The sequence below is a fragment of the Ischnura elegans genome, assembly GCF_921293095.1.
Source record: "Ischnura elegans chromosome 13 unlocalized genomic scaffold, ioIscEleg1.1 SUPER_13_unloc_2, whole genome shotgun sequence".
Lineage (NCBI taxonomy): Eukaryota > Metazoa > Arthropoda > Insecta > Odonata > Coenagrionidae > Ischnura > Ischnura elegans.
The window spans coordinates 9,616,959-9,642,946 of record NW_025791658.1 but is presented as its reverse complement, the minus strand read 5'-3'; the positions used below and the strand labels follow the sequence as shown (position 1 = coordinate 9,642,946).

The window sequence follows — 25,988 nt, the reverse complement described above, 5'->3', positions numbered from 1 at the left end:
ACACTCACAGCAGTACATCGAAGTTTCTCAAACACTGACTTAAAGGCGAGAATAATATGCTACAAATAAATTTGAGGGAAGAGTAATTTAAAATTGGCAGTTTAATGTGAAGATACCTATTTTGTTAGGAAGCAGCACACAATTGCTTTTTATTATAATTCACGCAATCTTGCACCCGACGAAATACAGAATTTAAGCCAATATGCGTGAAAAAATTGTGAGAGAATCAATTTTTCTAATAAATTAGACTATGCATTTTAAATGTCTTCGCAGATAGGTATAAAACTTATCCATCGATTCTATTTTATGAAGCCCGTATTCAAACTGCATTTATTCGTTTCCCATGACATGGCGCTTAAGACGTCATTTATGGCCGAATAGCCCATTTTTCATTTAGTACATTTATATGCGAATCAATGAGCTTCTGAAAATAAAATAGTGAAATGATATTTTCATTTGATATAAACACAAAACATGATGAGCTCAAGCTACAGCTAGAACTATCGATTAACTGTTTATGTCCTCGAGTAAACCTTAAACATCTAAAAGGATAAATACTTGAAATTCTATTATTCATATGTATACCAAAGTACGTTGCCTTGCACCATTTTTTCCGTTCACTTGGCATTTTTTTCTTCCCCGATCATAATCCACAATAAAAACTTCCTCCAGGGGCATTCCTGACACTTGGGCGTGTAAATGATAATAATAGATTGATTTTGAGACATTAAACAGGTAGAAGAGCCACATTGCAAGTCAAGACGAAATGATTCATTGAAAACAGCAACATTTATTCATTCACATTTAAACACTCTTTGAGTAAAATGGAAAAGTAAGTACCCGATTTTATGGGTCCAAAATTACCACGATCTAGTTATGATGATATAATTTTTAAATTCTTTGAAAAACCTCTACGAATGGGACATACTTTTTCCCATGATCAATCTTCTTATATGAATACCAAGGATGAAATTTGCCATGCAAAAATCATTTGGCCTAGCAAGGATTCGTACCCGGTTCACGACCAGGTACACCGCCAAGCTATCTTCTACCGAGGCAAAACTCATGCTGGCCTTCACCGAACAATGTGCTGACGTTTCAAGCCCATAGTGTTTCAAGGCACAGGAGACAGTGGTCGTGCTTACTAAGCCACTGATAGAGATATAAAACCTACTTTATCGCAATTCCGCGAAGGACGTTTTTCAAAGGACTGCATGAAACAAGTAACTTTAGACGCAGTCAAGAGCGCCATAATCGTATGGCTTCGCCAAATGATTTGTCGTAACAATAATCTCATGGCGAATTTCATCCTTGGAGTGAGTATATAACTTTGCATTCGTGTGCGAGACTGCGTACAAAGTTACTTGTTTCATGCAGTGCTTTGAATCGTCACAGATAATACTAGAGATGTCAACATGCTGAAGGCTCACTAAACTGTGCACTGTATTTACATACACAAGCTCTCACCACAATCTTCAAGAGACTTCAGTCTCCACCCACTCATATATGGGAATAAAAAAGATTTGAAGACGACTGCCTGAGTCACTTGAGAAATGTATTCATTAACCCAGGTGCCCGAGGTCCTTCAAGCAGCATGGGTTGACTACTGGATTCTTCGTTTTCCACGGGATCCTTTTACGTTCACACACCGGCCTACTCCTTCCTGATTCATAATGAAAATGTTTACGAGGACAGAGAAACGGCAGTGCGTAGGATAAGGAAGACATATTTTTTCGCGCTAACTACATTAGTATGCCAGTGGATCTTTCTTAAATGCTTTCCACTTCCGTCGATCCTCGCCGGAATCCAAATCTCCCGCTGCCGTGCTTATAACCCCATCCCCAATCCACTCCCTCGCAATCATGGCGACGCCGCAACCATCCAATCCGGACCAATCATCGCTTAAAACACCAAATCTCCTTTCACTGAAATAATATCCGCCCGACTACTGTATCTGCTAAACCCGATTCGGTGAAAAAACCACGTCTCCTCTCGCAGCTGACTCCACTCCTCCTATTCCTTGAACGGCGATTCGCTCTCGGGATTTCTGTCGCTTTGTTTAACCTATTTAACCGATTCAATATCAAGATACCACAGACGGTATTATAATGAGTTATTGTTATTATGGTATTCTACTGATTAAGGTAGGTTTCCATGGAGTACTAAGGAAATGATCTGGGAGCCTCCCTTTCCTTCCAGCAATACATTCTTCAATTTATTGGGCCTATTCCCTTTCAATCCATCTAAAAATCCTATTCTCTTCCTTCCCCTCCCTCGTTTCCCTAACATTCTACCCTCTAACACCGTTTTCAACATCCCCTCCCCGCTAAGTACTCCCTCCATTCATACCTTCTGTCTATAATAAGTAAGGTACTGATTTATTTTATTAAAAATGACCGTTCCATGACAATTTTCCAGTGAAATGAAATAATTTGAATAAAAGTGATAAAGAGCTAAAGGTTACACTATGTACCTAGAGGTAAGAATGCAGTTTTCGAGAAAATAAGATTTATTGCTTGAACTAGGATGACAGCGGACCAATATGCCAACCAACACAGTGCTATTGAAACGAATTAACTTTCAATCAACGAATTAACTTTAGTCTCTTGACGATGCAGAAGTGCAAATTTTATTGCACTTGAATTCGGAAAGTTGATTTAAAAAATGAATAAAAAGGCGAAACATTTACAAACCACCACAACTCGACCCCTTGGGCTTTCATCATTCCATAGGAGTGATACTCACCTGTAAATAAAGGAAAATATAATTTAGTACAGTGAAACCTGTCTTAAGCGGAATCTCTTGGGCCCTTCACTTTTTTCCGGATAAGACAGTATTCCGCTTAACTCAGCGTCTGACAATTCAAAAATGACCGCGAAAGAACAGAACAGCATCGCATTATTTTTAAATTGTTTATTTGAAATAATCAGTCATTTTTGTCTGTCTTTCCTTTTTTCCTGTAGAATACAATTTTCTACGTTGCCTATGGCCCCATGTAAGATGTAATACAAATCAGTTTTACCATTGTTGAGATTGCATTCTTCTAATTTTTTTAATGAAACCAACATTTCTCTATACGATTTTTTATTTTCTTCACATATTAAGGTCACTTCTTCGTCGGTGTCACAGCTTTCGTCTTCTTTATTATTGGCTGTTAAGGAACCATCTTCATCGCTCGTGAGAAGATCATTGTCGAAATCCACAAATTCTCAGCATTCATGTCAATGCCTTTTACTTGCTGCAATTCGCTGAGATCCACCATTGGCTCTAAAATAGCAATATATATAATCCTGTAAATGCGTAAATATACATTTAAATTGGTGATACATTAACATTCAAATTATTTTCCTCACCTTCCTCGGGGATCAGTTCTGGCAGAATTCCAGCTTTGGCGAAACATTGTGTAATATCTTTCATTGCAAAAGTTAATCCAATTAATGGCATCCAGCTCTAATATGTTTTTAACACCTCCGATACTTAATTCGCAGTATCTGCAGCAGCTAATAATGATCGCATCATGCACTTCCTATATTGTGCCTTCAGCGATCTAATTACTCCCTGATCCATTGGCTGAATGATGCTTGTTGTGTTTACCGGAAACCAGGCTAGCTCTACATTCGCAAGGTGAATTTTAGGGTGACAGGTTGCATTGTCAAGGAAAAGTATTACTTTCCTATTTTTTCCTCTTCATTTCGGCATTGTAACTTTTAAGCCACTCTTCCATGATTGAAACCGGGGTCCAATGTTTTTTATTATGCCTCCATTTGGCCGGTAGCTTCTCAATTTCAACGTTTTTCAAGCATCGTGGTCGAGCTGATTTCCCGATGACAAGAGGCTTTAGGAGCTCCACTGCCATATTCCCACAAATGAAAATGGTCAAACGCTCCTTTGAGTGCTTCCCTCCTACATAATAAAGAATAAGTGTAAATATGACATCATTGTTTGAATTGTTACCCTAATTTCTAGAAGTAGAACCCGGAAATGCATACAAACCCTAGTAGTTTTCTCCTTTTACGCACAATGTTTTAGACAGCAGAGCCCTAAAATACATTCCGGTTTCATCCCCGTTGTAGATATCACATGGTTGATAGTCTTTAATTTTTACTTGAAACATACATTTCCACTCTACGGTTTCCATGTCAACGTCATTTGACTCGCCAACAACACTGCTCCAAACAACATTGCGTCTTGCTCTGAAGCTGTCTAGCCATCCATTGGAGGCCTTAAAATCCAATTTTCCCAAAGAAATTGCAAATTCCTTGGCCTTTTCTTGGACTGTTGGACCTGACAATGGAATATTCCTCGATCTTGCTCGCACAAACCATTCCCAAACTAATTCGTTTATTTCTTCATATTCGCAGAGTGGTGTTTTCCTCTTTGAATGTAAACTAAGGCCTAAAATAATCGATGAAAACTACAATTATTTTATGGTGTGTCGTTTTGCAAACTATTGTGGCATGGGAAAAGAAGATATATGTTTCTTAGAACCTACCTCTTTCAAAGTCTTTCTTAATTTCGTCCTTCTTCTTAATTGCTTCGTAAACTTGAGTCTTTCCACACTTAAACTTCTCTTGGATCTACTTCACTGAGAGCTTTTCTCGTTCAAAGCACTCAATCAAGTCCAGTTTATTTTTCAGCGTTAATACGTTTCGTGGCATGGCGAAAATCAATCAGCAGTTCCCTTTATTCTTAGCGTTCTGCGTTGTATTCTTACGCTGTCGGCAGCACGTAGGAGAATGATTCCTTCTTACTCGGTGGATAGTAAGGATTCACAAAATGATTGTGCATGTAGTGAGAGGGTTCTACGAGTTGGAGGGGGTAAGTTTGCAAGCATGGGTTGGCGGAGTGGTTAAGAAAGGAGGGGGCGGGAGGGAAGAGGGGTGGAGATTTTTGTGGAGCACTTGATACAGTGTACGTGAAACGAAACTGCACTTTACATGGCGATGGGAGACGATGGACATGAGGCACTGGAGGAGGATTAACACTAAATTTAGGGAGACGAGAAAGTGTTTCGGTCAAGGTTGATGCAATATTGTCCTGAGTCCCTCCTGCGACCTGATGTCAGTCAATAATGACGTAGAGCATAGTGAACGTACGACACATTTAGCTGGTTCCGTTGGATTATTTTCTATGGAGAGGGCTTTACAAAACATTTTAGGATTTTATTTCCTCACGGTAAAAATTGCCCATGGAATTTTTTTTTGAAATTCCGCTTAACCAAGAAACACGTGCCCGAGAATCGATTCCGTTTCCGCGTTTGACAGTTTCCGTTTAACAGAGGGCACCAATGCACGTAAAACCGTAATGTGACCGCCAGGACCAACAAAATTTTCCGGACAAGACAGGTTTCCGTTTAACTCAGGTGACGACTCTGGAGAAGACGCCGTAAAAGCCGGCACCATCCACTCACCCCCCGAATCACCCCCCCTCCCTCCCCCCCAAAAAAAAAACCCTTCCCCCTAACCATTGGAAAAGAGGGGTGGGGTAAGGGGTAGGAGGAAGAGGGAGATAAGGATCGTCCACACGTGACTACTAAAAGGTTTTGTTCGCGATCTCTATAGAGGTTACGTGAAGAGAGAAAATTCCCCACCACCCCAACTCCCTTTACCGATGCTGGCAGAACGTACTCAGGGACACAAACACACTTGGCGCTCCTCTATCTCACCCACGCGGTGGGCGGAGAGAAAGAGAGAGAACGGTGGGCGTGTGTGTTTTTTTCCTCATCTTTCCACCCGCTTCCATAAAGGATGCTCCAACCGCCAGTTTACCTCAACGTCAGCCCAGACTCACTTTGACGGGTTACATTAATATTAAATGCTCCTCTGCTTGCATTAATACGTGACGAGAGTCCCTCCCACATCTGAAGTAGCCTGGCCCGAAACCCCTTCCTTATACGTGGTGCCCTGGATTCGCTGCCCGGGAGGAGTTGAACTCGGAAAGGTGTCGGAGTGGCTGCAAGCGGAGAACGTTCGTTTGAAATGCGTTTGAAGAAAGAGCGAGGGGAAGGAGATTCATGCTAAGAGAGGCGGGTAGAGGTACACAGGAGTAGCTGCGTGCGCGGGCGTAAGACGGCCTATTTCAGCTGGAGGTTCTCTTCTTTTCTGTACGTCCTTTGGAAGGTCAAGGAGACGTATTAGATACCCTCGAATCATTTATCGGATCATTTCTCGGATATCGATTATTGCCTTTCACCGCGGATTTATTCCAGTTATTTAATTTCACACTTACAATTCTTTTATCTATCCTTACGACTTTAATCAACACTATGCCAATCGAAACACTGTAAACAACAAGTCACTTTCTAAGCATACACTTGATCACTTAATCGCTGGGGGGATTTTCAATCTTTTGGACGTACACTTTGTTAAAAAAATGTTTAGGGCCAAAATTCCCAACGCAAGTGATACTCCATCAATGTCTTCTGCACTGCATTTTCCTCCTCCACTGGGATGCCTCAAAATCGATGCAATCAAATCAGATGGCATTTTTTGCAAGTCAAAGTTATGAAAATATATGCGCAAAGAAATAACTCCATCTCAACGACTTAACTTAGGAAATTTAGTGGTATCTTTGTCGGTTGTAATTTGATCCTTTAGGCTCTTGCCACAAAATTTGTACATTCCAGTGCAATACCTCGTAGTCAATTAAGCAGTGTGTAAAGTATGAAATAGTGGTGACAGCTAAAATAATCATGACCTAATGTATGAATATTTAAGTTTTAAACGCCATTTTATGTTAAATGCCCAAATAATGATTGTCTCTGGATTACAATCATTCACGAGCAAAAACAATTCAGAAAAAATATGAAGAATAAAGTCAGTCGTCGCAGAAAATCACCTTCAAAGACGTAGACTTCAATGGGTTTTCGGTACATGAATGCAGAAATGGATCGAGAGGTTGGATTGCATCAAAGGAACGAAACCTGATAAAATTTTGCCAAGGAAAAAAGTAAATGAAACGTATGAGGAGTTGATGGCTAATGAGAAGATAACAAAGCTAGGATGAAAACTATCGAGTCGAAGGAAGAAAAAATCACAGGATTACAGCCTGCGACAACGATTAGTTACACGGTTTCCATCCAAACATACTCCCATTTGAGATCAGTATCAAAACGTACATATTTACGGTCATAAGAGGATAGCATCGGAAAATATCGTTTCACAAATTATTTCGTAACATCCAGATTATCTCTCGCTTACGGAGAAAACTGATATGTTTGAATCCACGACGTGCGATAATCGCACCAACGCAAAATCGTCTTCACCGCGTTCCTTTTGAAAAAGCTGGACTGCGATTTGAGTCGGTGTTGGCCCCTTTGGTCACCTTGAATGGACCGCCCACTCTACCCACAAGGGTGTCCGTGGCAACCACTGACTGGCCTCAGCGAGCCGCCATTCGGAAAAAAGGGAAGGAGGAGGGGGGAGAGAAGGCGGAGGGTGGGGAATAAAAGAGGAAAAGGAGATAAGAGAGAAACAGGTGTGACAAAGGGATGTAGCCAGGGGTGGAAGGGGGAGGGGAGTCCAGGGAATAGTTATCCTTCCATACCAAAGAGTTACCTAGAACTCGGTATCTCGCAGAAAAGAGAGAATTTGCCTCAAACCCCCACCCGTTTCCCCCACTCCCCCTGAAGTCCCTTACCCTTCCCTCCCGCCCTGGGCCGCAGAGATTCATTCTCCACCTCGTGCAAGCCCAGGGAAGGGTAAGAAAAAGGCAGTTGCCTGAGCCTGGGGAGCTTCAGGTATTCTCCTTAGACCCCCAGACAGCTATTTCAACACGTCTTTTAACTTTCCCCCTACACAAGAGACTATAATATATATTATTGTCACCGTAAATCTCCATTGGTATTTATGTAGCTTACTTTTATCTATATGGCTGTGAGACACCTCTTGAGAATGATGCGTAAGCATTGGAACCGGTTGTGTAAGATTAAATAGGCGTGGAAAAATACTACAGTTGTCTCAATTATTACTACACATGGCTCCTTCACTCACTGATTCCACCCGAATGTTAGTACGGATATGTAAGGGTAGTGCTTGCCCCGAACGAAGCCATAAGCGTGATTACATACATATCCAGGGTAGGTGACCTCCCCCTCGTCCTCCTCGCACTTCATGGATTTTTCATTGGGGTGTCCGAAAGGGAAAGCTTTCTCCCTGGAAGGGCTACTTCCATTCACTCCAGCCATCACCCTTGCTCTCTTTCTCCCCCTTTCACCCCACGCGTCCACGCCTTCACCATCCCCACACCCCTCAGTACACGCTCCATCCTTTGCCCCCTCCCCTCATCTTCCTCAGCACGTTACAAACCTCAACCTATACGTCTAGCACGACCTCCTTCGATATTCTATTCGTTCACCTATCCACTCGAGAGGATTACGGTACTTATAAATATCAAATTCATGTGTTATTTCAATGGAGTTTCTGGCCTACTGAGCTGCATTCCAAACTTCTATTCAAGTGTAGGTGCTTTTCGACAACCAGTTCCCCATGAAATCTCGAAATTCTGCGAGATATACCAGGGAAAATTATACCATCCCTGCAGCAATGCACAGACAATTTGAAATATATTACTTACTATTAAAGGAATTGTTATTTTATAAATTAAACACGGTTTTAACTTAAGTTTTCTAAATAGATCACAACGATTAGAATACAATAATACAGCTATTCCATCCCCGTTGACAGGCATTTGAATCCCTTAAACCTAATGCTGGCTAAGCGCATCTCCATGAGAAGTCCGAAAACTTTCATGGCCAGTCGCCGAGGTTCGAAAGACTGAAAAGGACCGCGTCTGTTCACCCCACCATGTCCGGGTGCGGTCCAATGAATGCTACTTTCGCTACCAGACGCTACCGACGGAGGTGCTCCGGAGCTCCGGTCCATAGTCCCTACGTTCGCTACGAGAATTTCTTTTCGGACCGGTCAGGAGCGAAGTCAAGATGGCGGAAATGAACGAGGATGGGCAAACTGGGATTATGGAATCGAAGATGTGGTTTTAATTGCGAGTTGAGGTGATTATGGTCATTGAATATTAATAAATATGTTTGAATATTATTAAAATGAATTTTATTTTTCAATATCGAGGTTCCACAAAGTAAAGGAAGAAACTTTGGACCGTATTTCTCACACCAACCCTCGCCTACCCTTCTCAATGAAACTCATTACCCTAGTAAAGGAAAAAGTAGGTACTCTACCGTTTGCCCAGTTATAATGGATAACGACTATTAAAAAACATTAATCCATTTCATGTATATCTTATTTTTCTTCAGATTTTAATTTATGGCATGAGTTAATTTGTCGATATATGTTCTTACAATCCTTTCTTTATATTACATACCCCTTTAAATAATTTTTTGTAGCCTTTTGGATGTAAAGGCTGCTTCCAGATACATTTGAGTTCATTTTGGGGGAGATACGAGAATGTTTGCGGATAGTTAGTTCTTCCTGTATATTTAATTAAATCACAATTAAATTTACATCTACTTACTAAGTGCGTCTACTCCGTTACATCGTAGTCACTTTTATAGGAGAAAGGCGTCCGCATTCGCCGTCCAACATCTGCAACGTGAGTAAACTCAATTGTCTCAGTGCATTCCCTTCGAATTTCCGCCAAAAATTGACTCGCTCCTCCGCTGAGCCAAGTTTTCAGGGGAGCGTCTGTAGCGAGGCGGGAAACGGGTGTATGACGTTTGCCGTGACGTCACAGCCTAACCTGTAGCACTCCGTAGCGAATAACGTACCACTTGGTGGCGCTCCGAAGCATTGGTAGCGTTCAACGGACCGCACCCCAAGAGGTGGAGCACTCAAGCCTCGGGAAGAAACGCGCCCCCCTCACCCACCGAATTGAACCATAGATCTTTTATACAGTAGATGGCGCTTTCCCCTAGCCCCTTACGGCCGGAGCGCGTAGCCAACATACCGCCCCCCCTTTCGTTCTCGGAGTCACGTGGTTCGGGTCAAAATTAATGGCGGCGTTTGAATTCTCTGTTGTGAATATCGTTCCCGCTCGGGTAAAAGACATGTTACTTTTACTTACAGCGCTAAAGAAGTACGTGTCTATTTTGATATTTATTTTTATTTACGTTTTGCTGTATTATATGTGAACCTTATAGCAAAATAGAGTTCATTTTAATTCAGTTTTAGGAAGAACTATAGTAAAACTGAAATAGTTTCCCCAATTATGCGCAACTGAAGCAGCCTTCAGGAACACATGTTTGGTTTCGTTTGTGTCCTTTACAGAGGAACACCTGCATCCAAAGGCTCCGTTTTTTTTCGTAAATAAAGTTAGCAATAACACAAAGGTAGATTACATGGTTTGAGAAAAATGTATACACAACCATAGGCTATGAATTTCAACCACCAATCCAGTACATTAATAAGTAATCTTTCACAAATGATAGGTACTATCTTTTTTTCAATAATACGCCATTAATAGAACGTCATCGTTAAAGGAAAGACACTTCCAATGTTGCATGACTTTCAAAGCCAGAGAAGAACATTAGGAGCTTTAACCAGCTGATTATTCCTTCTATCTGGTAATTATCTCTCGTTGCACGGGGCAAATTGATGAAAATATAATTTAAGATTCCTCAGAATGTTAATTAACAAAAGTACCCACAATAGTCAGTGTTGCAGCCAGCATTGATTTTAAGAAATTTTATACGTGAACATCTCTCGTACGTAATTCAGTTCGCATAAAATGATTAAATATCCTTCAACATGTGCTAGTAATAAATCCTTGTTTATTAAAGAAACCTTTAGCAATATACGTCCGCTGGAGGTGTGATGAAAACATCGCAGATAATAAAGATGTTTTGCCGACAATGGAAAACAAGGTTTGAATACAAAAGTGAAGCTCAATTTTCACTCCATCAAAGAAGACTATAAATTTTACATTTTAAATGACCACAGTGTGTATGTCCACATATTTGGTAGAACATAGGGGAACCCGGTGCGCAACAGGGTGGCGGGGCGGAACGGGGTAAGCGATTTTTAATTGCGAAATAAAGCAGGAGTAAATATAACTAGTCAAAATTGTTGTTTTTAAAATATAAGCAACACCAATCTGGGCTAGATATAGTTATTCCCGCTTGCGCAGCACCTTTTTTCGCGTTAAAAAAAACCGCTTACCTCGTTCCGCCCCGTGTTCCCCCATGTAACAATTTCATAGAATTCCAAAATGAGGATAGAGAGCATCCATCAAACAGAATCTACAAGAAAAAAAGGGTTTAGAAATAACATAATAGTAATTAGAAACCATACAGTCTAAACGAGATTCAGTTAGCATAGGGCAATAGAAAAAAGAGGAACCTGAAGAAATGATTGAGGGCCCAGCCTCAGCTCACACTCAAATAATGTAGCCTAAAAATAGTCTTTACAGTTACATGCATGGAATTGGAAGCCATACTGATTCCGTAAAATACATTTTGTTCAGGTAGCCGAGTGAGTTGGAAATACATTGAAAATAAATCTTACTTGCTCTCAATCTTGATTGATTAATTAGGTGTTCGAATATTATTTCACGAACTAAGTTATTTGTCTGATTTTCTTCAAAATCTTGCTCCAGAATATGGTCCCTTAAATGTAGAAATAGGGAAGTAATAGCTGTGAATACTTCCATCGTCAATACAAGGAAAATATACTTGTTCCGTAACTTGCCGGATGCCTGAGCTACCCTACTGTCTGTAAAAAAAGCAAGATACTCGAGTTTGAAGAGCTCTAGCGTCTAAACGAAGCAATCGATTTCAATGCAACAAAAAGCATACGAAAGAGAATTTAGTTCTACGTTATATCATGTACTTTAAAAATTCTTCGGCTAAGTAGTATTTCCTGTACTTAATTTTTTCTCAAAAAAGTACCCGTTTTTTGCGCGTAAAATCAAGTTGCCCAACTTTGAGCGCTTGGCATTCCCGTAGTTTTTGTTCCTATAACTTGCAATTTTGATATAAAGAAGCCACATCTATTACTAGCAGTTTGCCGAAAACAAATTGTTTATACCACAAAAATTAACGGAGTTGTTGTAAACAACGCAAACCTCTGCTAACTTCGAAATCAGTGAGTCAATTGAAAATTGATTGGTACTGTTGTCTTCCGTAGAATGTTAGTAATGCAAGCACATATGAAATGTATATTAAATATCAATAATAACGTCGATATCACTTATTATTTATCTAGACGTTTCTATGCGCGTACGCACGTATGACTTCGATAGACTTTCTCTTTTCTGGTGCTTTGTTTAGGGCATCCTCGTCAGGCAGGGAGAAGACGACAACAAGAGCTAAAAACCAAAATAAATATAAAAAGATATTGAATATACTGCTGACATTTAACGTGTATTATCTACGTATATACATTACTAACATTCTACGGAAGACAACAGTACCAATCAATTTTCAATTGACTCACTGGTTTCGAAGTTAGCAGAGGTTTGCGTTGTTTACAACAACTCCGTTAATTTTTGTGGTATAAACAATTTGTTTTCGGCAAACTGCTAGTAATAGATGTTGCTTCTTTATATCAAAATTGCAAGTTATAGGAACGAAAACTACGGGAATGCCAAGCGCTCAAAGTTGGGCAACTTGATTTTACGCGCAAAAAACGGGTACTTTTTTGAGAAAAAATTAAGTACAGGAAATACTACTTAGCCGAAGAATTTTTAAAGTACATGATATAACGTAGAACTAAATTCTCTTTCGTATGCTTTTTGTTGCATTGAAATCGATTGCTTCGTTTAGACGCTAGAGCTCCTCAAACTCGAGTATCTTGCTTTTTTTATAGACAGTAAATGCTTTTATTTTCTTATTAAATAGCGCATGCATTGCATTACACGTATCTTTACTCAGTAATAAATATATCCATGGCTAACACGGCTTTAATTTTAACAGGGACAAACTTTGCAGTGAAAAGAAACACAAATTCCTTTCAGGAATCTCTCATCGCAACCGAAGGCACTACGCGTATTCACCATAACGCTGACCCGAGTCACGTGATACACGACCACGCTTATGTTGACCACGCTTGCGTGACGTCATGCGCCATCTACCTATATGAAAGATCTATGAATTGAACAGCCCGCGTGCCTCCTTGCCGGGAGCGCGAGCAGACTCGGGGTGCGGTCCGTTGAACGCTACTAATGCTTCGTAGCGCCACCGACGAGCTCCCAAGCGGTCCGTTATTCGCTACGGAGCGCTACAGGTTAAGGTGTGACGTCACGGAAAACGTCACACACCCGTTTCCCGCCTCGCTCCAGACGCTTCTGTGAAAACTAGGGTTCGAGGAGGAGCAAGTCATTTTGTGGCGGAAATTTGAAGGGAGTAGATTACAAGTAATGGAAGGCATGGTAACCCTGCAACTGCTGGACGCGGAGTCAGGACGCGTCTTTTCGCTAAAAGTCACTCCAGCGGTAGCGGAGAAGGCGCACATGGGTAAGATATCGTACATTTATATAATTGTAATTGTGTTTTAAAAATTATATATAGTGGAAGAGCTCGATTACAAATGCGAATTTTACCTCTTTCAGACATGGTGTTCGCCACAAACCTAATGAAGTCCGTGAGGGCACAAGGTATGTTACTACGTCTTTATGAAATGTTTTAATGAAACTATTTCTCTCTTTGGGCATGTATTTCTTATTTCCGTGTTATTTTTTTTCATTTTAGAAGATCCTGTTTGTGAAAAACGTGGCCCGGACCACCGGCCGCCGCTAGAGCGTAAGTCAATGCCTACGCGTTTCATTATTATAAACTCGTGTATTACAATGTTATCTTTGTTACTGCGTATATATTTTTCTGTGAATATTTCTCGAAAATGGGACGTAAGTATCGTGCCGCTCTTCTATGCTATGAACATGTGCGTGTAGATATCACTGCATTGTTTTACTATCAATTAGCTACGTTTTCCCGTGCATTAAATACAGTTATTTATTTATTATATACTACTACAGTTTCGCTGCAACTCTGAGATATTGATTTCTGATATTTACAGGTGGAGATGGCAGCATGGCCACAACCGCTACACAGCCGGCTGCACGCGTTGTATCAGGCGTTGACGCTAAGATATCCCGCAAAGCTTTTCACAATTACAGCCTGTTTGCAAATCATCCTGTTGCGCTAATGAGCATTTTTTACTATTTTGTTCTAGAAGACTTAGACGATGAGCCTCCCTTGGCCAACCAAGCACGAGGGGAGATCTCCTTTGACGGTAAGGCTTAGGCTGTTAAGTTGACGATGTTATTACTTGGCCACAAATACGTTAGTGTATGTTGCTGTGTATTTTTTTAATACTACGTCTGTGATTTTTCTGATATTGTGACAGTACTGTTTTAATATAATGAATTTCTTAAAATGCCGGGAATACATAAATGCCGTTGGTGTTTTGTGTAGTGGCTATCACGTATTCTTCTTGCATTGGGTATACTTAGTAGATGTAAGTTCATTTTAACCTCAGTATGATTCTGATTGCTTTTGGATTTAATATCGGCTATGTTATTCGCAGCTGGAGAGAGCAGCAGGAGTGCTGGGGATGGTATGGCATTTCATTATATTACATTTATATTTATTATAACTTATATAACATTTATATTACTATAACTTATAATAACTATGAAGTGTTTTTTCATAGCTCAGATACTGGTACTGATTTCTCGCCTCCTTTGCACGTTCACATTTTCATGTGTATCCTAGAAATTTTTTTACTTAAGACACCTTAAGCGCATTGTTAAAGTTCTGGGCATTCAATATTGGTTAAGTAAGGAGACTTTTGTGTGGGGTCCTCATCATGTGCTCCATCATTTTCCTCTTTTTATATCATGCAGAGGGATAAAAAACCCATTTTGGAACACATTACTTGCGCACTGTGGAATATATTTTAGTTGCCTCGTGTGGTCAGACCTAAGCAAAGATCTTATGTGATTATCCTCAATTTTACCTTACAATGCATGCAAAACCCTTCGTGAATTCAGAAGGACAAACTAAAGTATGCAAGTTAATGTTCTGTGTAACCTCTAACAATAAGACTGGTCATTAATTGTAGAATGTGTTTTGCAGATACCTTTCGTTGGACCCATGAGGCTATCCTCCTCCTTGTGCAGACGTTCAAGGAGGAGGAGCCAATGTTGAGCTCTGGGAAGACGTCGGCGAAGAAGGTGTGGGAGAGACTAGCTGATGCACTGAGGGCCAATGGCGTTGCTGTCACTGGTCCTCAGTGCAAAAGCAAAATAAATGGCCTGAAAAAGACCTACAGGTCCATCAAGGACCACAACAATAGGAGTGGGAACTCCAGAAGAAATTGGGTTTATTTGGAGGTATTACACTTTTCATGCCACCCTGATAAATGTTATTTAGTTTTGCCAGTTTTTTTTTATTAGTGTGACTTATCCTTTCAGCTAATGGACTCCTTCTTTGAGAAGGAGCCATGGATGGCTCCAGTGCGAGCGGTAGATACCGCACACATAGAGTTTTCATCATCACCTAGCAGTGGAAGTAGCAGTGGAAGTGGAAGTAGCAGTGGAAGTGGAAGTAGCAGTGGAAGAAGACGTAAGTCTCTGCCAACTGATCGAATGAGTTCTATTGGTTTTGACTGCAACATCTGTGATGTTTTTACAAATATGACTTAATCAGTCTACGCAGTGCTTTTTTTATGATCACTTTTGAGCTGAAGCTTCTTCGTCCTTCAGAAAATTCTCCAAATCACATTGGAACATCAACTTATAAGCTTTTGTATAGTTCACCAAGCAAGATGTATTCAGCATTGTTATGAGCTGTGAATTTAGATCACTTTTTTCTATTTGTAATTGTATTACATCAATCAAAATTGTAGCTAATGTAGCAAAATTTAAAGCGGCTCTTTTCAATTTTTGTTCCTCTCTTTTCAGGCAGACCAAGTGCGGATTCAGTACTGCAATCTTTGCAGGCCAGCAGGGAGCAGCGGGCGGCCATGCATGCCGAGGCCATGGCAAAACAGGACCGCCTGTTTAATTTCCTGTCTGGCCTGAAGAAGCAGTGAAGCCTGAATAATTGTACTTGATGAGCGAAGGCTTGCATTATTTTTGGAATTAATTGTGTAAGATATTTTAGTGTGTATTCTGATATTGTATGTATTTGATTGTGATATTTTTAATACATTGTTGTTTTTGAAAAGATTTATTGTTACTTATACTCTCACAGAGTATGTTATTCCTTTCCCTTCGTTAAGAGGCAGGGACTACAACTGATTTTCCTTAGGTGGCCTCATTTCATAGTTATGCCTCAAGCTAAGCTCATGTGGTAAATTAATAAAGCTAAAATGGAAGTCAAAACATTGGCAGTGAATGCAACTGAGTGGTTCAATATATCATGTAGAACGAGCTTAACCACATTATGTGGTTAAAATTTCAAACAAGGAATAGGGGGCACAGTTCTGGTGGTGTGTAAGAAAGATATTGAGGGCAAACTCTTGTCCTCCTTGGATTAAGAAGGAAGCTGTCATACAATAGGTTGTGACAATAGTGGTAAGAATGAGGTATGTACCACAAACATAGTGGTGGTTCAGTTGCACATGAATTATAGCAATCACAGGGTAGAGGGTTCGGAGCTCATTGAATTAATAATGGAAACCTCGGGTAGTGGCAGGAACACTGCAGCCTAGGAATGATAAAGAATTGGGGTAAATAGCATTGTGTTTGATGCAACTGTTATCCACTGCAAACTTTTTGTTTCAATCTTATTAATGCAACGAATGTGGAAGATCTGATTGAGTATGGAAGGGAATACCATAAACTTTAGAAGAATAGTTTACAGGAAAGAATAGACATGCAGGAAGAGTATGAGAAGGTTGGAGTAACTAATGGCAGAGGTGACTATGATGTGAGGAAATCTGAATGATTAAAAATCCCAGGCAGAACAGGTTTGGTGGAAAGGTAGAGTAATAATTAACTTGTAAAGGATATATTTGAAGAGCATGGAGAATCATGCTTGCTGCATGTCAAGGCAATATCTGCAGGCTAAAGAGGATGTTAAATCAATAATTAGAGGCAAGGATGGAAGATTATCACATGACTAAGTAAACATGGCGATAATTTCTCCTTAGATGGACAATACTAAAAAAAATTATTAAATATGCTGCTATGTAATGAGAAATCATGACAGATCCTAGGAAAATTTTGTATAATGTAGATTAATTAACCAACCGAAATGCCATTCCTAATAATTTTAAGATTGATGATGTGTTAAAATTCATATTGTATTAAAAGCTCTGGCAAGTTAATTCTAATTCCATTCCCAGATATTTATTATCAATCTTTCGTCAAATAGAAATTCACACAATTTAATTAAATTACTTAACTATTTCTCTATTTACAAATCGAGATGATAACAGTATATGGAATTTTAGATCTTCCTTCGCAAAGGTTCTTGAAAAATCAATGTATTACAGAATACCTTCCTTAACTGAAAAATATTACAGCATGTAAGCATCAATTCAGCTTAAGGAATAATAAATAAATCAATACGGCATAATTCACCTTCCATGACAATATCTTGGAGTCCAAAGACTGTTTAGAATCCTCACCTCATTTATTGATCTCAAATAAATCTTTTAGCAGAGTAAATTATATAACTCTCCTACCAAGGCAGGCTAGCCAATGGATTCAATCTTATTTACAAGAGAGAAAGCTAATTTATACTGTCATCTGCAGGCCCCTTCCTTTGCAATGTGGGAAACCATAATGAACTTTCTAGAACCTATACCTGCCATTTCTAGCCTTCATTAACAAGCTGCCGGAATGTATTACACTAACTATTCCAATTATATTTGCAGATGACACAACCATCAGGTAACAGTGATCAATGGAATCATCAAGTTCATGCAAACCTGTAGGTGGTAACAACTATTAAAAGAGTAGTTTCAAAAAATAAGTAAGGGGTTTTATTTTCAATTTATTTTTTATTTCATATATAAATCACATATTCATCAGCTTAACCCTTTCAGTACCAGAGGTACATATATGTACCACTCGTTATTTTTCCCGTGAACCCAAGACCTTCATTTGTACATCAAATTGGATTTCAGGGATACATTTCTGATACTTATTACTAGCCGCCCGGTTAAAGTTCTCCCCAAAAGAGTGCGCTACGTGAAAAAAATTACGAAAACTTACCGAACTTATTTTAAAAATTTTGGCTCACAAGCACTTTATTTTCAAAATATTACGGTGGATACAGTATTCTTAAGTCTTAAGAAACAAGGAAGTTGAGCATATTTTACTCGAAGAATTACCTTCTGATATAGGGGAAGACACCAATATAGGTAAATATTTGTTTCAAAAATTTTTGGTCGTTTTATTATATTTTGCGTGCTGAGACGAGGTTCCTCATACTAATGGGTGTAATTTTGCAGATAATGATGAATTAACAACTCCTGAGGCATCACAATATTCCGCGATTCAGGATCTGGATGAGGAAACTATTGAAAATGCACCTTATGACGAGGAACCAGATGGGATGCCCTTTCTATGTACTGAAAGTATCCGAGGTTGGAAAAATCTAAGCAGCAGGATATTTATACGCTGTGCAAAAAAGGGCATGCATTGAAACTGAAACGAGAGGAGCTTATTTCCTCATGGGCTATCACCAACTACTGAGTATAAAACATTTTTGGTCTATTCAGCCTGATTTGGGCGTCTCTGTTGTAAAACGGACAATGTCAAGAATCAGATTTCAAGAAAATTTTGAGATATTTACACATAAATGACAATTCAAAGATAACACTACAATGTAAAGATAAATGCTTCAAATTACGCCTCCTTACAGACTCACTCAATGCTACATTTTGTTCAGTTTATAGAGGGACGAGAGAGTGGAGTGTGGATGAAAGTGTGGACCTTTTCAAAGGTCGCATTTCAATGAAACAGTACAACCCTAAGAAACCAATCAAAGGGGATACAAAATTTGGGCAATCAGTGATATGATTGGATACACAAAAACTTTAGGATACATCAAGGGAAAGATGAGGAATTGAAAAACAATTTAATAAATATGGCCTAGGAGAATGCGTTGTTCTCCATCTCACACAAAATATTTGGGGAAAAAGATATGTATAAATTTTTTCATACATCGCTGCATCTTCTTGAACAGCTTACGTCTGAAAAGACATTAGCATGTGGAACTGTGAGAGTCCACAGAAAAGGCTTACCTTGCCTAAAGGGAGACGAAGAGTTAAAAAAAGGGGGGAATTTGATTTTTCACACACTTCCACAGGTTTAGGAGTGTATAAGTCTAAGGACACTAAATGTGTGCTGTTAGCTTCTAATTAGCATGGTTCGTGGCGTTCTTAGCCGTATATATAGTGTTCTCACTGTGCTGTATACTGGTATCTTAATGCCACAAGAAATTGTTTTCAACATTACCATACCTAACTACAGCTAATAATTGTAAATTTCACTCAACTTTATATGATACTTCTAGAAAAAACAGAAAATTATTGTTTATCACGATATTTTATGATGAAGGAAAAATTGCTAAAATCATAAAAGTGAGTTCCATGTAGATTTATAAGTAAAAACTCTTAAAATAAAGAGTTTAATAAAGAAAAATCACTGGCTTATCTTTTTTTGGGAATATTAGACGAGAGAGAAAAAGGGCTCCAAAGTCCCAGCGGTACATTTCTGTCCATTATTTAAAAAATTATGTAAAAAAGTATGTGAATAAATAAAATGAGATCCTTGAATACTATCGGTGTTACGAAGTGTAAGAAGTCACATATAACGAATTTCAGCGAAATAACTTGAAATTAAAGATAGGTGGGACTGAAAGGGTTAAACCAAAAAACAACACAAGATAGAAGTATCAGCATCAGAGACATTTACATTATTATATACACTTACAAAAGACACCTTAATCAAACGTCCCTCACAGCCAGACGCGCACAAATTAAGTCCCTTTTCAACCTCCCTGCATCTCGGCCTCTTTCTTCCTGCCCAGGTTGACATTGTTGTGCAGGCCGGCCAGCAGCCTATCTCTCCGTATTGAACAGATATTGTGCAACACGCAGCAAGATAAAATTACTATTGGCACCTGCTCTAACAATAAGTCCTGCATAGCCAGGGTGTGGAGTAATGACCTCCACCGGCCTTTCAGGAGGCCAAAGGCTCTCTCGATGGCCATTCTGGCTGAAGCATGAGTGAAATTAAAATTCTTCTGCCTTTGTGACAGATGGCCATTGTCAGCATACGGGGTCAGGAGCTGGGGATGTAACCCATAGGCAGCATCCCCAATGATATGGCTGTCATTGGGGAATTTCGTTTCATCATTAAGGAAATTATGAACGGCTGAAAGCCGAAAGACTCTGGCATCATGGACAGAGCCCACATTGCCCGCATAACAGTGGGTGAATACAGCCTCACTGTCACAGACGGCCTAAAAAGATGAATAAATGAAGAGTTGATGACACAAACCAGCAGAAAATGAACCAGATAATCATAATAATTTTGGTGCCAATAGGACAGACTATCAACCTGAATCTCTCCCACAAACTACCCCAGTTATATAATTACAGATGACACAAACATCGTTTAAAAGGCAACAGGCAAAGGTCAGACGGAAAAGCAATTTTAAAGATGTCATAAAGACCATTTCATTATCCATAAAAACAGAGTTAGTGTGGATTCCAGGGTTGATAAAAATCTTAATTTTTTTTCAAAAAAATCATTTTTGTCGATTTTTTTTATTTAAATCGGATTTTATTGATTTTAATCGGATTTTATTAATTTAAATGAGATTTTACGATTCATCATTCATAAAAAATTCAGTTATTTGCAAAACTAACTATTTGGGCAGCATATTGGAGAATGATCGTTTGCAGAGACAATAAGAGGCAACATACTCTAAACTCAATACAACATTTAGTCAATCAGGGGAGAGAACTAAGGAAATGCCAATTGTATCAAATTAAAAATTACACCAGCATAATATAAAATTGCCATTGGATGTATCAAATGTACTATATTATGCGGTTCTAAAGCATATGAAGTTTAGAAAAATTCTGTAATTGCAACTTTGTATGGTGCCTACGCTTAGAAGTTAAATCAGAAAAAATTTTTTTTCAACGGATACACTAGTATTCTAACCAAAGACATTTTTTCAAATTTTCAGGTCTCATGCATTCCTACAGTATCATTTCTATTTAAGAGCCACCATTATGCTGATAACTGTCGATTTATTGTATTAATTAATAAATAAGAATCAAAATTATGAACTTACAGCTTCCTTTCCTCGACTCTTTAAAAATCAAACATATAGATCACATTATGATTTAAATCATGAATTAAATCAAAGTGATTTAAATCAATCAACCCTGGTGGATTCCAATACAAAATGCAAAATATTTCACCAAGTCTCTTTCTTAGCAATCAATGCAATTAATAAGTTCATACACACCTGTAAGTGGATAGAGTGGTATCCCTTCCTATTTACATACGCAGCAGCACTTTCATTTGGTGCCGGTATCTCAATATGAGTGCCATCGATGGCACCGATCACACCGGGGAAACCACTTGATCGTGCGAATCCATCTATGACACCCACAGCTGCTTCCCCGGTTGGCCACACTATATACTTCTTGGCTAATGTTGTGAGAGCGAGAGTCACTCTCCTCACAGTTCTCACTGCCGTGGCTTTACCTACACCAAATCAATCAATTCAATTTAGTAAAGCAAAACTCACAACATCATAAGGTATAATGGTACAAACTAATTGCTATTACAACTGGAATGTAAGCTTATCATTTCTGTGGGTTCTATTTCAAAACATCAATCATTGCTTCAACACATTACAACTACCATTAGAGACCCCTCCCTACTCAAAATTTCACCAGTGGTTTTCAGATCACTTGAAAACTCTGCTGAATCCTGCAAGAATATTAATTTACCTATCCACGCCATGGATGTTCTTAAGTCCTTTACGACTATATTACAATGCTAGTAAAAGGGGATATCCTGTTAGCATTAGAAGAAATATTATTATCATTATGAGCAGGGTGGAAAAGTATAGAGCCAGTTGGGGTAGGGAAAAGAGTGACACAGTAAACTTGTTCCCATTCGAACCACTCAACAAGTAAAACTTCATCAGATTAATATCCACAAGGTAGAATTATAAAATCATGTACGTGTTACATTATCGGAATTTACCTTGACAAGCACTTACCGATAGGAATCAGGCGTGGCTAGACGCCACAATGAAATGAGGATCTGCTTCTCTTCAGCAATTGGGACCCTTCCCCAAGCACTGTCTCTCCGCAGACTTTCTCCAATCTCTCCCAAAAGGAATTCAAAAGTCTCCGGAAGCAGCCTTAAAGTTCAGAAAGATACAAAAAATAATGAAAAGGGGCATGTAGTACGCATGAGAAACAATTATATGAACTTCTTTTGACACATAATTTATGCAATTAATAACATTCTGAAGATAAGTAGGATACAAAAATAATAGAAATGGATGAATAATAGCAATAGTCGTTAGCCATAATATGTGAATATGTTACAAGTGAGTAAACTGTAACTTACCTACCCATGAGTACTTAATTTTTTTATGGAAATGGGTTACATTTAGATGGGGTAGGAATGAAAAAGTCCTAAGTTTCCGGCTTTGCTTTTTGGAACCATGATAATGGAAAATAAAACTCATTTGTTCGTTCCGCACCAGTGGCGTAGCTATAGGAATATGCTTGGGGGGGGGGATGGGAGAGTCTAGGGGTGAGGGATCCAGAAGGGGATCCAGGGTACAGGGGGATTTTTGAAAAACAACATGCCAGGAACTAAATTTTACGTCATTTAGGCACTTAAAATTTCACTTTGAATAAAGGCAATAATGATAAGTCAAAGCTGGACAATAGTATAAAATATTAGTTTTATTTCTCTGAGGCTTGGGGGGGGGGGGGGTGTTTCCCCCTCACCCCCCTCCCCGTAGTTACGCCACTGTTCCGCACTAATAACATATAACCGACCATGCCGGGGGGGAGTTAGAAATGCCGTTCCAAATTTCTGGCTTCGTTAAGAGGAATCACGGTATTGGAAAGTAAAATTCCCTTTTTACATTCCGCAGTAATAACTTATTACCGACTATGGCTTATTATTAGACATGGTTACAATGACATGTCCTCTGTCGAAACCATTGTCAGTAACAAATTATTAGTGTGGAACGTACAAAGTGAATATTATTTTAGAGTGAGAAATGCAGTTCCATGGCATCAATAATTACCGACCTCACACGAAACGGAACGGGATTAAAAAGATTAATGGGGCCATCGAAATAACATAAAAGCTAACCTGAAGTGCGACTGGAACTCGGCGGATGAAAATGAAGGGATAGTCCTCTCCACAAACCCTTCAATTCGAGGAATCTTGTTCCGCTCTTCCCGGATTTCTTCCGCCAGGAACTCCAGCACTCTATCTTCTTCGTCGTCTTCCAAATAAGGAGCAGGGGCCATACTCGCCTTACAGCCGCAATTATCACCATTTCCTCGATGTTATTAAGTGCAGCTAGCCCGCCCTCATTTATATCCGCCATTTTGATTTCGCTTCGCTCCTAACCGGTCCGAAAAGAAATTCTCGTAGCGAACGTAGCGCCTATGGACCGGAGCTCCGGAGCACTTCCGTCAGTAGCGTCTGGTAGCGAAAGTAGCATTCATTGGACCGCACCCTCGAGAATACGGTTGGGAGAGAGAGGTGTTGGCAGCATCCCCGAGGCGAAACCCGCCGCCGCCTCCTCATTCCCGATTCAGCCCCCGTGGCCCATCATGCTCAGCGGGTGCCTCAAATCCCGCGCCTAAACCAGACCTCCACCTCACGTCGTCCGACTCCACCGTCAGCCACCAAAAGATCATATTATGACGCAATTCTCGCGGGGAAAATAAAAAAACGCCCTCTCGCGAAAGAAAAAAAATCAAAAGAAAAAGAACTAAAAATAATAAATAAAAATATATAAATAAATAATAAACTCATTATAAAAAGAGAGTAAAGTAACTCCTCACTCATCATCCAAATTTAAAGGTAAATACCCCAAATTACCAAGGTAAAGAAAACCTGTTATTTAAAGGTTTAATAATGTATCAATGTACTCATTTAATTTCAATATGTAAATGTCAAATTCCATATTAGTTATAAGCTTCTGCTCACACAAACAAAACACTACCCACACAACATAGACAATTGCGCAAAAAAATTGAAATCTCCTGTAATCTGGCTGGTTAGGGTGAAGGAATTCACCGGGACAGCGAGACAGCGCCTTCGGCGCGTTAATTAATGAATGAGAAAGCGGCTTCGATTAAGGGAACGTTTTGTCTCTCCCCTCAAGAAGGTCTCCGAGGCACGATCACTTGAAAGATAATACAACCGGGTGTACCCGAAGGGGTTTCTGGCGAGTGACGGAGAGTGAGAATTGAAAAAAAACAGTCGAGCAGAAAGAATTTAGACCGGAAGCGTTTAGAAAATATCCACCTACGATTATCTAGCATTGTGCTAGAGAAGAAATCTATTGTAAGGCTTCCGATAATAAACGACCTTTCTATCACACTGGTGCAATCTGATTTACTTTGTATAAAATAGGCACAAAATAAGACAAGTCATGCTGTTATAAAATATTTGGTAATATTGATTTTAAAAAAACATTGTGTTACGGTTTATGAAAGAGGACCTAAGTACCAAATGTCAAAACACGCCATCTAAAGATTTCGTCACTTACCACATTTAAAAATATGAAAATGCGGAAATTTAGATAAAAAGTACGTCATAAAATTACTCGTTCCGTAGAAAATTTGTCAGACTGTATGCGCACACTGCATAGTACGAGTCCTGTCGTCATTATTTAATTCCAAGATAAATTTATGAAAAATACAAAGGTAATATCTATACGCAAAAAAGATACATGGTTAAATTTTTAAAGAATTCAATGTGCACAATCTTAAAATTAGAAATACTTTATCTAAACTTGTGATGGTGATGAAATGACTACATGATGAATTTACCTGAATTTAGAAGTTGAACCCTGGAGTATGCGCGCCCCTAGGCGCAACGGGCGATCGGGAACTTTCTGGCGGGAGGGAAGCCTCCGTGAGCAGGAGTCTTCAATCTTAGGGTGGATTCACACGCAGGGGTTACATAGATATGGTTTATCCCGTTCTTGACGTCTACGAGAGCTTGAATTTCACCAAACACAAAGAGGTGTCACAGGAATAAGGCTGAGTCACAAAGCGGCCACGCCTAGGTTCAGAGGGCCGAGGGACAGTCACAACAAGGTAGTCCTTGTCACTGAATAACACAACAGCACTCGAAACACATCGTAGTGGTGCTCTCCTCCCAATCGGCACAGTAGCCGGCAACACTTCCGTGCCCGACACGCGGACCGAACGAAAAAAAAAGAACCACGCCGCGAGAACAAAAACATCATCAACACCACGGCACGTGACGAACAAGCATGCGACGACCGCGGACTTCGCATGCTCGTTCGTCACGCAGACTGAGGCGTTTGCGAAGCCTTCCCCCATGAGATAGATTCTCCCCTTCCCTCCGCAGTCAAAGCCACCTCCTCCGAGAATCTCTTCCTCCGCTCTCCCCTCCCGCGCTTATCCGCCCCCCTCCTCGCCCTTTCCCTCCGAGTGCTCCTCCTACCTCCCTATTCCCCCCCCTGCACCTGCGTCACCACGCGGCGAAAAACCCACCCCTCCCCGCCCTTTGCCCCGACCCCCTCACGTGCTTCCCCGTCCCCTCAGCCGCCCAATTCGTTCCCGCCCCCCGCGCTGCCCGCCCTATACCACAACACTACCACCCGTGAGGAGGAAAGCACCCTCATCCCCTCCGGTCCCCACCGCTGGCCTCTACCCTTGTTGAATAGGCAGGAAAAAGTACCCGTATTTTTGTGATGAGTTTTAAAAAGCAATAATAGTACTGTCCCCGTAGTACCGGCGAAAACATACCGGTATACCGGTACTTTCATAATTGATAAAATATGTAAATAAGTTGAGATT

At 39.9% G+C, this 25,988-nt stretch overlaps 3 protein-coding genes across 3 annotated transcripts; 1 reads left to right on the top strand and 2 right to left on the bottom strand.

Annotated features, from left to right (window-relative positions):
* Positions 1–14,110: 14,110 nt before the first annotated feature.
* Positions 14,111–16,044, top strand: LOC124172772. The gene is made up of 4 exons (XM_046552262.1): positions 14,111–14,198; positions 15,044–15,300; positions 15,382–15,532; positions 15,871–16,044. The coding sequence occupies exons 1-4, from the start codon at positions 14,111–14,113 to the stop codon at positions 15,999–16,001; spliced, it is 627 nt and encodes a 208-aa protein (XP_046408218.1). The 3' UTR covers positions 16,002–16,044.
* Positions 16,045–19,915: 3,871 nt separating this feature from the next.
* Positions 19,916–21,912, bottom strand: LOC124172771 (putative nuclease HARBI1). Its single transcript, XM_046552261.1, has 3 exons — positions 21,900–21,912; positions 21,410–21,651; positions 19,916–20,389 (listed from the first exon to the last, which is right to left on the bottom strand). Exons 1-3 carry the CDS (start codon positions 21,910–21,912, stop codon positions 19,916–19,918), a joined length of 729 nt encoding a protein of 242 aa, XP_046408217.1.
* Positions 21,913–22,170: 258 nt separating this feature from the next.
* On the bottom strand, positions 22,171–23,453 carry LOC124172770. Its single transcript, XM_046552260.1, has 2 exons — positions 23,293–23,453; positions 22,171–22,318 (listed from the first exon to the last, which is right to left on the bottom strand). The coding sequence occupies exons 1-2, from the start codon at positions 23,451–23,453 to the stop codon at positions 22,171–22,173; spliced, it is 309 nt and encodes a 102-aa protein (XP_046408216.1).
* Between the last annotated feature and the right edge of the window lie 2,535 nt (positions 23,454–25,988).